The sequence below is a fragment of the Oncorhynchus masou genome, chromosome 17 (assembly GCF_036934945.1).
Source record: "Oncorhynchus masou masou isolate Uvic2021 chromosome 17, UVic_Omas_1.1, whole genome shotgun sequence".
NCBI lineage: Eukaryota > Metazoa > Chordata > Actinopteri > Salmoniformes > Salmonidae > Oncorhynchus > Oncorhynchus masou.
The window spans coordinates 40496053-40510463 of NC_088228.1; the positions used below are offsets into that span (position 1 = coordinate 40496053).

General features: G+C 40.0%; 1 protein-coding gene across 18 annotated transcripts in view; it reads left to right on the top strand.

The window, feature by feature from the left end:
• mbnl1 (muscleblind-like splicing regulator 1) overlaps positions 1 to 12883 on the top strand; it is a 121499-nt gene extending 108616 nt beyond the window's left edge. For 7 of the 18 annotated variants that reach the window (XM_064993363.1, XM_064993367.1, XM_064993362.1 and 4 more), the window contains 7 exons: positions 513 to 566; positions 1567 to 1720; positions 2612 to 2647; positions 3887 to 3972; positions 5753 to 5797; positions 8244 to 8315; positions 8974 to 12883. In XM_064993363.1, coding sequence (XP_064849435.1) covers positions 513 to 566; positions 1567 to 1720; positions 2612 to 2647; positions 3887 to 3972; positions 5753 to 5797; positions 8244 to 8300 — 432 coding nt within the window. In that variant the 3' untranslated portion in view covers positions 8301 to 8315; positions 8974 to 12883. The remainder of the gene's footprint in view (positions 1 to 512; positions 567 to 1566; positions 1721 to 2611; positions 2648 to 3886; positions 3973 to 5752; positions 5798 to 8243; positions 8316 to 8973) is intronic. The other 11 variants (XM_064993370.1, XM_064993374.1, XM_064993372.1 and 8 more) reach the window with 7 other exon arrangements.
• Positions 12884 to 14411: the final 1528 nt, after the last annotated feature.

Here is a 14411-nt window from a genome sequence, read left to right on the forward strand (position 1 = left end):
GTCACACTATATAAAGGTGATATAACAGGTCCTTACATCTGGTGCTATACCAGATGTGGTATAAACCCTATACTACACTTCATCAAGTATGACATTTGTTGTAGACCTTATAAAGGGTTTATGAATGCTTCATAAGTTATATTTATTTGAAAGTGTGATCATATCACTCAATGCCCAGTGTTTTGAAGTAATGACAGTGTGCAATCCATTTGATTCTTGTTTACATCTTTTCACAGTATTTGATTTAGCTAGACCATTATTGAACTCATGACCATGTACTGTACTGTAGCTCCCAGCCATAGTACTGTAGTGTCTACACACTGTGCATGCCCTAGTCATGTTATCCCCTTGTATACTGCATTCCAATGATTTGTTTTTTATTTGTTGTTTTTTTCTCACCTACCCGAACTGCACTGCTGCCCCCATGATGCACCTCTGCTTGCTGGTTTATGTTAATGCGCTTGAACCCCATTGGCCCATTGCCATCATGTGCTCGCTGCCTGCTAATTAAGACTCAGTCGGCTGTCAAATCACTGAAGCGACCCCTCGACGCAACCTTTGACCTGGTACTATGACCTTTCACCTTTTAGCTTGGCATGTGGCTTTGTCGTAGTGCAATGTCTTAACCCAGATATAGCTATTTAATTGTAGTTTGTTGTCGTAATGTGTTTTCTTTTCTCCTGTTGCTATATGTGTCATTATTGCCTGTGATAAACTGATTGTGGTTCCTTCCCGGCTTTGACTGAATTGACCACCTCCACCATGTTTGCGATAAAAACCTGCTTCCCAAACAAACACCAATTTGACATGGGAATCTGTAAAAAGGGCCACAATCAATTAATCACCTATAGCTTATGTTAACAGTAGCAGAGAGTTGAGGACATTTTAGCTTTTAACAGTAAATGTAAATGGTGGCATGGCTCTAGCTTATGTACAATGTGTTGTAAATCAGTAGTATGTATGTACAGTATATATGCATGTATTTGTTCCTAGTGCATGTCTGATTGAGTGGGATAGGATTAAAGTCATATTGTAGGGATCCATTCCCACCCAAGTTAATAAGATTGCTCATAATTCAGTTGATCATGGCGCTAGCAGTGCAGCCCCCTCTCTCTCTATGCTTCCTATCTCTTCCTCTTCTTAGCTGCCTTATTGTTTTATTAATAGATCAATGCTTGCTTTAGTTGCATAAAGTCAGCGCAAGGTGTATTTATATGGTATATCCTCCATATTAAGCTTAGTAACTGATTGTATCATGGTTATGAATGCTATGTAGCCCCAGTTAGTGCCATGCTCTTGCTTGTGTAGTAATTATGTAGACTGCTGCTTGCTTGCTGGTGTTACACACGGTTACACTTTGTTGTTGTGATGCTCTTTTATCCTCTAACTTAACAACAATTCTCTTTTTTGTTTTCTTTCCCGTTTTTACTTCCAACACACCCTCTCTCTCACGCCTCCCTCACGCACCTCTTTCTCTCTCATTCTCTCTCGTTGTTTTTCTCCTATCTCTCTCTCTCTCTCTCTCCCCCCCGTCCCTCTTTCCCTCCCTCCGTTGGGGCTGGTCAGGGGATCCCCCATAGTGTCATGCCACCCATGCCCAAGCGGGCAGCCCTGGAGAAGCCTAATGGGGCTTCTGCCATGTTCAACACTGGCATGCTCCAGTACCAACACGCCTTGGCCAACATGCAGTTTCAGCAGCAGGCTGCCTTCCTCCCCTCAGGTATGGCTCCCCGGGCGCCCACGTTGCTTTCATATGGTCTCTGTCATACGTAGAACTAAAACGAGTAGACCTGCATGGCCATTGAAGGTAGTTAGAGCTCAGCATTAGAGTTAGAGTACGTAGAAGGTGAACAGTGCAAACATTGTTATAACAATGTTAAAGGCTCCACGCCGCCATCTAAATCTGAAAGTGGTGCAGGTGTTCAGGTTCCCTCACTGGTCATGTGCTTTGGTTTGGGCTGGGGGCTGTGCATGTGGTCAGATGGAGACTGCATTGGGACGTTTCTCCTTTCTGTCCCCTTGCATCTGTTTGGCAACACAATGTATGTCCTGCTTCCATATTCAACTGCTACACTGTTTTGATTGTGTCTTGAGCGTGTGTGTATTCTATTGTCACTATTATGATTATTATTATGACTTTAACTATTTATATTAATTGATTGATGATTGCTATTATTATCACTGTTTATTACACATTAATATCCATGTTTTTATCTGATCTGTGTTGACTCTCTACCTGATTCTTCTTATTGGCTAGTTTAGTCAGCACCAGGGTTGGGGTTAATTCCATTTAAATTCCAGTCAATTTAGAAACACTGAAATTCCAATTCCAATTGGTTTTCAATGAGATATGTGTTAAATTGGAATTAGGTTTACATTCTGAATTAACTGGAATTGAAATGGAATTTAACCCAACCCTGGTGAGCACACCTGTATTTCCACTGATGACTACTTACTGTGTTACTGAATGCTGTCCAGTTAATTAATTAAACTGACCTCTTCCTTCATTCTAACGAACCTTGTGACGGGCTGTTTTGATTTCTCTCCCCCTTTTCCAATCCACTTCCTGTTGCACACTTCCTGTTGCACTGCATGATGTGCATTTGGGCAGGCTCAATATTCTGCATGACCCCCACCGCCGGTGTTGGTAGGTTCCAGCTTTCCTTCTCCACCAATTAGCCTTCAGCCTTGCCAGTGACTCGCACATCAATCTATCTAACCATCACATCTGAGTGAACCCATATAGTTTTACGGCATGATTCCAACTTTTTTTGTGCTGTCTAGTCAACTGCTAGGGTCGTTGTCACACGAGTGACCATGGGAGTTAGGAAGATAGGAGCACTCAATAACCATAGGAGTTGGCAAGACAGCACAAACAGTTCTAGGATCAGGCTAATAGTTTTAATTTCCCTCCATTTAATAATCCTCAGTAGTTGGATCTGCCTTTGCTTTGACAGAGTCACAGGGTTGGTTGTGGCATATAATATATACTCATTTGCACATTTCCTTTGTCATTTAAAAAAAATAATGCTGTGTTTAGTCATAACTATACATTGTAATACTGCCGAAATACACTGAGTGTGAAACACATTAGGAACACCTTCCTAATATTGAGTTGCACACCCTTTGCCCTCAGAACAGTCTCAATTTGTTGACACACGGACTACAAGGTCTTGCCCTTTCACCCTCTGAATGTCACATACACAATCCATGTCTCAATTGTCTCAAGGCTTAAGAATCCTCCTTAACCTGTCTCCTCCTCTTCATCTACAATGATTGAAGTGGATTTAACAGGTGACATCAATAAGGGATCATACTGTAGCTTTCACCTGGATTCGCCTGGTCAGTCTGTGTCATGGAAAGAGCAGGTGTTCCTAATGTTTTGTGCACTCAGTGTTTTAATGTAAGTTTTATTCTGTTTCAGGTGTACTACCAAACATGTTACTGTAAATATTCCTTAGACTCTATACCGCTTTTGTCTGGTATAACCTTAATATGCCAACCACAGATGTACCAATCTGAAATCCCTATCCCTTTAACACCCATGGCTAGATTCCAATCATATAACTTACTCCCTTCTCCTCTCCCTCGTGTCTTTCCCTTCTCAGATCAGAAAGGACTGGAAGTGTTGAAGCAATGTGGTTACTGCCAACCCAACCTTCTTCTAGGTCTTGTCTGCATCATATTGCTTACACGTATCCAATCCTCTCAGATCTTTGAGTATGCATCAGCGAGGGCAGAGAAAAAGGAAGTGAGTTATTGAATTAGAATCGGGCCCTTGCCCCTCTTCCCCCTCACCTGTCCCTCACGTTTGCCTGGCGCCCAATTGGCCACACTCTACTCCTCTATGGGTTTTTGCTTACCTGATTTTCCCTTTTGACAAAAGTACCCATGATGCACGGTGGTACGCAAGCGTCTGCAGCCACCACATCTGCCACAAGCGTTCCCTTCGCAACCTCCTCAGCCAATCAGGTTTGCTCCTCTCTCTCTCTCTCTCTCTCTCTCTCTCTCTCTCTCTCTCTCTCTCTCTCTCTCTCTCTCTCTCTCTCTCTCTCGTACAGAGCATTCAGAAAGTATTCAAACCCTTTCCCTTTTTCCAAATTTCGTTACATTACAGCCTTATTCTAAAATGGATGAATATATTTTTCCCCCTCATCAATCTGCACAATACCACATAATGACAAAGCGAAAACTGTTTTTTCAATTTTTTTTGCAAACGTATTAAAATTAAAAAACAGAAATACCTTATTTAGATAAGTATTCAGACCCTTTGCTATGAGACTCAAAATTGAGCTCAGGTGCATCCTGTTTCTAATTGATCATCCTTGAGATGTTTCTACAACTTGATTGGAGTCCACTTGTGGTAAAATCAATTGATTGGACATGATTTAGAAAGGCACACACCTGTCTTTATAAGGTCCCACAGTTGACAGTGCATGTCAGAGCAGAAACCAAGCCATGAGGTGGAAGGAATTGTCCTCAGAGCTCCGAGACAGGATTGTTTTGCGGCACAGATCTGGGGAAATGTACCAAAACATGTCTGCAGCATTCAAGGTCCCCAAGAACACAGTGGCCTACATCATTCTTAAATGGTAGAAGTTTGGAACCACCAAGAATCTTTCTAAAATGAGAAATTGGGGGAAAAGGGCCTTGGTCAGGGAGGTGACCAAGAACACAATGATCACTCTCACAGAGCTCCAGATTTCTCTGTGGAGGTGGGAGAACCTTCCAGAAGGACAAGCATCTCTGCAACACTCCACCAATGAGGCCTTTATGGTAGAGTGGCCAGACGGAAGCCACTCCTCAGTAATAGGCACATGACAGCCCGCTTGGTGTTTGCCAGAAGGCACCTAAAGACTCTCAGACCATGACAAACACGATTCTCTGGTCTGATGAAACAAGCGTCACGTCTAGAGGAAACCTGGCACCATCCCTACGGTGAAGCATGGTGATGGCAGCATCATGGTGTGGGGATGTTTTTCGGCGGCAGGGACTGAGAGACTAGTCAGGATCGAGGAAAAGATGAACGGAGCAAAGTACAGAGAGATCATTGATGAAGCTCAGGACCTCAGACTGGGGTGAAGGTTAACCTTCCAGCAGGACAATGATCCTAAGCACACAGCCAAGACAATGCAGGAGTGGCTTTGGAACAAGTCTCTGAATGTCCTTAAGTGGCCCAGCCAGAGCCCGGACTTTAACCCTGTGCAGCGAGGCTCTCCATCCAACCTGACAGAGCTTGAGAGGATCTGCAAAGAATGGGAGAAACTCCCCAAATACAGGTGTGCCAAGCTTGTAGCGTCATACCCAAGAGGACTCAAGACTATAATCGCTGCAAAAGGTGCTTCAGCAAAGAATTCAGTAAAGGGTCTGAAATGAAATTTTGTTTTATTTCATACATTTTCGATTAAGGCTGTAATGTAACAAAATGTGGAAAAAGTCAAGGGGTCTAAATAGTGAATAGTGCCTTTGACACACAGTGCACATGGAGGTTCTGTAGGTGCTTCCCTGTCTGCTAGGGATGGGATGGGACACAGTCTCCCTCTTGTTGGCCTACACTGGCTGTTGCGTATAACCGTTTAATGAAAGGTTATTAGGACAGTACATCTATGTATCATGGTAATGGTAAACTTTGAATGTAGTTATTAAACAAGTTATATATGTCATTAACTAGTCATTCTGGGGAGACATTTACTGTATGTCGTTCATGTTTGACGTCATTTTAACCTTGATCTTTGTCCTTTCTCATTTTGAGGACTCTTCCTTATCAAAGTTGACTACCAACGAATACATGCAATTGGTATGTATTAGGTAGTTTTCCTTGTTTTGTCAAGCGTTTTGCACAGTAGGTGCAGCAGTTGCTCTCTGTACCATTTGGTGCTCGGCCTGTGTTTTCTGCTGCTGCCTACATGCAGGCAAAGCTGCTGTGTCTGAGGACTCCACTGTTTCTTCTTCTGCTGCTTAGGCCCTTGAGTGAGGAGTATACAGGTGGGGGCAGAAATGACTGACTCCCTTGATAAAGATGTCAAAGAGCTCTATTTACATGTCATTTGACCAACGCACCAGTTCCAATCCAAGTGCCAATGTTGTTTAGCAAACTCCAGGCATTTACATTTGTCATGAAAATTGAGCTCAATGGCCACGCACACCACTGGTGGGTTTGGTGTCGAAATGAGAATGCATAAGCAGAAAAGGACCCCGTTCCTACTGTAAAATATGGTGGTGGATCTTTGATGTTATGGGGCCATTTTGCTTCCTCTTGTCCTGGGGCCCTTGATAAGGTCAACGGCATCATTAACTTTCCCCAGTACCAGGATATTGCAGACAAAAACCTGGTTGCCTCTGCCAGGAGGCTGAAACTTGGCCGCAAGTGGATCTTCCAGCAAGACCATAACCCCAAGCGCACATCAAAATCCACATTTTGCAATGTCCATCTCAGTCTCCGGACATGAACCCCATTGAAAACCTGTGGTTTGAATTGAAGAGGGCAGGCCATAAGAGCAGACAAAGGATATCAGGGGTCTGGAAGGATTCTGTATTGAGGAATGGTCTAAGATCCCTCCCAATGTGTTCTTCAACATTTTAGAAAAAGGCTCAGTGCCGTTATCCTCTCAAGGGGAGGTGTTGAACGGTATTGAAAACAGGGGTGTCAATAATTTTGACCCCTACCTATTTTTGTATATTTTTGTATTACTTGTCAAACAAAATCTCCTTCTCTGGGCAATTGTATTAGTATAAAATAATACAATTTCCCCAAAAATATTGGCATACAATATAGCTCAGTATTTCAATTATTTATTTTATAAAGTCATTTTTGCTCATCTTTATCAAGGGTGTCAATAATTTCAGACTGTATGTGGTCAAATAGGACAAGGGAAAGAATGCATGTGAAATATGAACAATGTAATGGGAGTGCAACAACCCTTAAAGTTAAAAGACTTTAGTTGAAACTGTATTATCCCAAGGGAAAAAAATGTATGCTTAACTAACTGCACTTCAGGGAACAGAACTGAACACCCCCCAAAACATTTCTGGGGAGACAGAATTAGAACCAGGAAGGAAAGTGATCTGTACTGTTCCAGTTCAGAACCGTTGTTTTAAAAGCATGGGAACCGGTTAATACCATTCTGCTATGTTTCAGTCCCCCCCAAAATACCACAAGGCAGCTATGCAAAGCCCTCCCTCTGTGACCCAGGAACTTATTCCAGTGTCTGCCTGCCAGCTGAAAATATTTGCCAGTGTGAGCATGTAGGCATCCTGCCCCTCCCCCTCCGAAGCTTAGGCTACTTTAACCTATTGACGTTACAAGCGTGATTCAGAAATTAGGGAGAGCTTTTTAATTAGGGAAAAATGTATTCACTTTTTCAATACTATAGCTTTTACATTTCACATTGGATTGATTAACTATTGATTTTAATTATGGTGCCACTCTGCACACCACAAGCTTGTTAGCTAGATAGCCTGATAGCCTCCAATGTTAACTCTCGGAAGTTCAATAGACATTGAAAGATTTCCCATAGAAGCTGTTCTTCCGTAGGTATAGTTCTGTGGGCCTAATTGAGATAATGAATGTCATAACAACCAGAGCTCCAAGTCTCCTCCTTCACCCTGTCTCGCTCTCCCCCCACCCACCCTTGAAGTCGCTTCTCGCGCCCTACACTTGTCTGTCCATCGCGGATTTAAACAACTACAGCTTGCCTGCTCCATGCTGTTCTATCCTCACTGATTTGTGAAGTAATTTAATGTCGAGCGAATGTAAAAAAAAAAAAATTCAGAGGTTTAAAAAGGAACGATATAAACCAAATTATTTTTTGGGTCCGAACCAGTTCAGAACTTTATTTTACAGGTTGGAACAGTGGAACGGAAAGAAAAACAATACAAAATGATTGGAAAATGATTTTGGTTCCAACCCCTGGGTGCAGGTCAACAAGCTGTAGGACTTAAGTTTGCACGAGGAGACACCTCACTATAGCGACTGACATTTTCTTTTCTTCCTCCACCCTCCCTTTGCCAAACGTTCCAAAAATGATGCTTGGCCGTTGATTAGCAGGTTTCAGCGATCCTATAAAATGCTTTGTTTGATCTATGCAACGTTGTAACCACATTTTGTCTTATCTTCATCTCCTTTTCGGTAGTGAACTCAGAAATGTGGTTGAACCTGCTGATGTGTGGTAGTGGGGCGAGTGGATGTCTGATGCGTAAGATGTTTGCTGTGTTTGATTTCTCTGCTCTGTCCCCACCCCCAGATTCCAATCATTTCTGCCGATCATCTGAGTAGTCACAAGTATCTGACTCAAATGTAGTTCGAGTCAAGAACAGTGAGTTTCTATTCATCTCGGTTTCGCTACAGTATGTTTAACTGTGCAGCTAGTGTGTTTGTTTTATTTTTATACATTTAAAGGGGAAATCGGCAAACGTACATTTTTGGACATTGAAATTAATATATACCCATTGATTCTTGAAGAATATTACTTATAGATGCCTCATGAGCTTAGTTTAACTCTTGTACCCCATCAGAATCCAAATTATAAGCGTGTTTTCATCCAATATTGGTAAACAATGCAAATGCAAACATCAAATTTTGATTTGTTTGGGTAAAAACATTACACAGCAAGATGTGCACTGTATTTCCAGACGATAGCACTTGAAAGTATGTATTTAAACACTTGTTGTTTCCAAAGTGGTCCTTGATGGTAATAACATAAACAATTTTGATATGATGGATCGTCAGTCCTTACATCCAGTGCTCTGTCTATGAATTTGAGATTGGTTCTATTTCTCCAGACCCATCTTTCAGCTTTTACCAAAGCAGTGTCAGGGTGGCCGCCAGGTTATTGATTAAACTGCAGATTGCCGATTTAAGCAACCTTTCAGCGAACAAAAATAAGATTCAGATCTTGGAAGACGAGCTACATAATGAAAATAACTTTTTTAACTTAAAAAACAAAATGTAATTCCTTGTCTCTTGTTTTGCAGATCAAATGACTGTGTGTTGGCACTGTCCAAGCCTAAAGAGTTCAGCCTTTATGTCTATAATGTTCAGACTGTCAAGCAATGGACAGGAGGAGAATCGGTCGTCATCTCTCAGTCGCTCCGTAATGCTGTTCTTTTCACACATGCCAACATCGGTGTGCCCCGTCGATGCCATGACACACACACATACACACACACACCTCCTTGTCCTCCAAGGCATCACCCAGCTGAGAAGAGGAGTGTCTGTCTATCCATGCTGACAGACAGACACTGAGTACATTCACAATACACCTGTGTGTTCAAACACAATTTCTTTCTTACATTTTTCTGCACACACGAGGCTGAGAGCGAGATGTTGTGGCGTCTAACGTACAGAATACTGTGTTGGTACGTCGGTAGACCAAGACAGCAGTTTTTATTTGTTTTGTTTTTAAATTAATAAATTTGTTTTCATGGTTTACAAAAAAAACAAAAAACATTGCAAATGTGCACCTTGAATTTGAATTGAAATCAGAAAGGCACGACACATTTTAGCATGTACAGTTTTCAGTTTTTAAAAAGGCTTCTAGTGAAGCTCGATGATAAAATGAGGGTCAGGGACATATGAATGTTCTGGGTAAGAAACACACCTGTGTACCTTTGAAAGCACAGCCATGCTAGCTTTAACCACCTAATGTGTGCCATCGAGGCCATACATCCCAAGCCAGAGTGTTATTTCAGCAGTGTTATTCTGTTTACCTAAGATATGTGTTTTTATGGCTCCAGTTTAGTTTTTTACATAATTTCTCCATTGTGTATTTTCTTTATATATATATATATATTGTGCCATTTGATTTTTGGTTGATAATTAGGAATGGGTTCCTCTCCAGCCTTTGATCTCTCTTGCAATGAAAAAAAATAGAGGTGCCTTTTATCAATTTGTTTTTGTTTTGCCTTTCTGTTTTTGCTTTATTGTTGTATTTATCAGATGGGGTGACTATGACTCAGAGCTCATAGTGACTGGGAGAGTTGTAAGTCAGTAGACTCTAATGCCTGTTGAAGTGATATGGGGCGTACTAGCTCTCCATGAGGTCTCATTTCCTTGTCCCCAACCTTTGGAAAAATCCACTCAAAAACGATCTTTTGGTATTATATCAAAATGTCGTTTTTGAGTTTATTTTTTCGTTATAGGTGGAGGGACTCTAAAAGTGTGTCTAGAAAGAAGCACTGTCAAACCATGTGTCGTTGAAAAAAGATATGTTTGATTTGGTCATAAGAAGATATACACTTGGTTGAGTGTTTTTGTGCTCCCCCAGAACTATTACCTCTCAATAGACACATTTTACTTCAATTGAGGTAATACAACAAATAACAAATTTGATGTGAATTTATCAAACAGAAGAAAAAAGTATCTCACATTTTTGATCAGATTTGAACTGATTCAGGATACCGAAGCACAGTTCTGCTCATGCACGAAGGGTTATCGGAGTATATGGCCAAATTCAAGGAAGGTTCAACACAGAATTGGGGGAACAGAGATTTCATTTCATAACCCTTGTTTTCACACGCCATTATGTTCTGTGGTTTCGTTTGTTGTTTTGACTGAGGTGTAAAACCTCTTTACTGATTGTAATGTACTTCTATTGAAGCCTTAGATTACAGGACTGGGTTCCATCCCAATCAAATGTACTTTCAATCACCATACAGGCAATGAACACCAATTATATATTATAGTCCGTACACATACATACACCTTAGAATGTTTTGGTTTAGTTTTTTTTCTCAAGTAACAATTTACTCTTAAATTTCATTGTGTTATGTATTACTTAAGGATTTTAATCTATTTGAATATTTAGTTTGTAGATTTCTGCCTTATTATATTCTACTTGACAACATTATTATATAGCCGTTGTAAATTTAGAGATTTGGATTTTCAAACCATACTAATGATTAATAATAATATGTGGAGTCAGAATAAGTATTCACATCATTCTTGTAGCTGGACGCCTGAAGAAGTTGATCAAACATGTTGATCAACGACCTTTTGATATTGATACAATGAACGGCATCAGTTGGTGTGTTGCCGAGGCATCTACTCTGGCTGAAAACTAACGTTTTAACTAGCTACAAGTCGAGATCTTGTTTGAAAACACACTATCTTGTAAAATGTTTTAGAACACCTACTCATTCAAGGGTTTTTCTTTTAATTATTTTCTACATTGTGCTCAGCATATGTGGGAACTCCTTCAAGACTGTTGGAAAAGCATTCCAGGTGAAGCTGGTTGAGAGAATGCCAAGAGTCTGCAAAGCTGTCATCAAGGCAAAGCGTGGCTATTTGAAGAATCTCAAATACAAAATATATTTTGATTTGTTGAACACTTTTTTTGGTTACTACATGATTCCATATGTGTCATTTCATAGTTTGATGTCTTCACTATTATTCTACAGTGTAGAAAATAGTTTTTTAAAAATAAAGAAAAACACTTGAATGAGTAGGTGTTCCAAAACTTTTGACCGGTAGTGTATATTGTGTCGAAATTTAGATTGTCCATGTTTAGAGAAGGAACAAAAAGTTATTTTCTACTGTATCCATTAAAAACTATATATATATATTGTTTTAATATTTCTTAAGATTGCCCTGAATGTCAGCGCGAAATGAACAGTGAGATAGATGGGTCTCTGGAGTTTGGTGAATGGTGAGAGTAGAGGTGAGGTAGTGGACTTTGCTGAATCGGGAAGGTCGGTAATGCTGCAGATAAACGAACTCTAACCTAAGGGACGAAGGTTGACTTTTTGCACTTCTGTACATAGTCAATGAACAGAGAGAAAAAAAAAACATTTATCATATTGAGATATTATTTTGAATAAAAAATTCTATAATGATAAGTACTTTTTTAGGTTAATTTAAATAAAAAATCAAAACGGATAGACCAGCTAAACAAATTTGCTTGCAAAAAGAAAGAAAATGGTGTCATTTTCTAGGCCAATGCATTCAGAAAAAGCTATGCGTTTTTAAGCTTTTGTCAGTGGCTAGTAGTTTGCCAGGAAATCCTCAAGGGGCGTAATCCCCACATTCACTCCCATTCACTCCCCTTGTAGTATATGATATACAATAAATATCATATATTGTCCATATTTCAAATCTTTGAACAGGCCATTCATGCCTAGCCCTACGGTACAATAACTAAAAAATATATATAAACAAAACCATTTCAAATTTTAGTTTCATTGCATGTAAAAAAGAACACAAATGTAAACAATCTATATAAGTAGATATGGAAAGTTTATATTTTCAATTTACAAAAATATGTTTGGGGAGAAGGGGGAAATAAGACTTCAGACAAGTAATTGAACACTTGCACTTATATACATTTTTTACCAAGAAACTACATGAGTTCTCAAGAATAAAAATGTAACGTTAACACAAAACCACCCCAGAAATATTCTCTAATCACCGTAAGATCACTCAAATCAACATGAACTCACAGGGCACAGCTAATGCTACCAGCCAACTGTGCACTCAGCAGGTGAAGGCTCCCCACCATACCAAATGTATAGGTAAATACTCTTTCAAATGAATGTAACCGTCTTCAGTCAAGGTCATCCTATTTCTGACTCGAGGTCGCTGTATAAGTGCTATGGAACCAAAGTGTCCCTTTCTCCCAACCAACCAGAGCTGCGTTGGCAGATTTCACTGTCTCTCAGCTTAAACCAAGGTCTTTCTTCCCTGCCGGAGGCATACATGCTTGACTGTTTAGTATGTGTGAAAACTTACTTTTTTTTGCTTATAGTTGCTACAGAATAATGTACTACTTCTTGTCTTCAGATTTGTTTTATGCACATTTTATTGTTGCCATAATTGACTCTTGCTGTTCTGAATTATATATATAAAAAAAATTGAATAAAAAAAAAACTGATTTGCTCACGCAACTCATCTGTGGTCTTCCTGTTTGTTAACTTTGTCTATAACACATTACTGTAAAGGTCCAATGCAGCTGTTTTTATCTCAATATCAAATCATTTCTGGGTAACCATTAAGGACCTTGCTATGATTGTTTTCCATTAAAATGGTCAAAAAGAGCATTTTCTCAAGCAATAATTTTACTAGGACTGTCTGTGTGTGGTCTGAGTGGGGAGGGGGAAACTGAAATCTAGCTGGTATTGTCAGAGGTTTGGAACTCTCTTATTGGTCTATTAACTCATTTACTGCCTAGTTGGACAAATTCACCAAGTAGGCCAAAACTCCATACCACCAAAACAAGTTAAAATTTCAGGCTGTCTTTTGAAGCATCTCTTACTCTGAAAGGGCATTATCATAATTTTCATAATTATTATTCCAACCTCAGTGTGGAAATATATATACAACACAGGAAAATAACGTATTTGACTGCACTGGGCCTTTAAAGAGATGACGACACCTTTCCGAGGAGATTCGTTTTCTGTTCCTTTGCCTCCTAGAATATAGCCTTCGTTCAAGGTCATGTTTGTGGAAAGGTACATTTCAGTCATGAATTTGATAGAGAAAATATGCTTATAATAAACATATGCCACAACTTATAATGAACAAAATATAAACGCAACGTGTAAAATGTTGGTCCCTTGTTTCATGAGCTGAAATAAAAGATTCCAGAAATGTTCCATACGCACAAAAAGCATATTTCTCTCAAATTTTGTGCACAAATTTGTTTACATCCCTGTTAGTGAGCATTTCTCTTTGCCAAGGAAATCTATCCAACTGACAGGTGTGGCATATCATATCTGATTAAACAGCATGACAATAAATGGTCATCTAAAATGTGCAGTTTTGTCACACAACATAGTGCTACTGATGTCTCAAGTTTTGATTGAGCGTGCAATTGGCATGCTGACTGCATGATTGTCCACCAGAGCTGATGCCAGAGAATTCAATGTTCATTTCTCTACCATAAACCGCCTCCAACGTCATTTTAGAGAATTTGGCAGTACTTCCAACTGGCCTTACAACCACAGACAGCGTGTATCCACACCAGCCACTTATGGGATCGTCGAGACCAGTCACCTGGACAGCTGATGAAACTGAGGAGTATTTATGTCTGTAATAAAGCCCTTTTGTGGGGAAAACTCATTCTGATTGGCTGGGACTGGCCCCCCAGTGGGTGGCTCCCCCAAGTTGGTAGGTCTATGCCCTCCCAGGCCCACCTATGGTTGGCCGCTGCACAGTCATGTGAAATCCATAGATTAGAGCCTAATGAATTTATTTAAATTGACTCATTTCCTTATAGGAACTGTAACGCAGTGAAATCTTTTAAATGATTTTTGTTCGGTATAATTACTACGAATTCCTCTTTATTCTGTACTTTCAGAAACCACACAAACTGAACATTATTTCCCAACGTAACTGGAGCTGGACATCTTTCTTAGCAAAGATTGAGGACAACTTTTGTGTACTAGCAACACACTATGAATGTCCACTCCTTTACAGT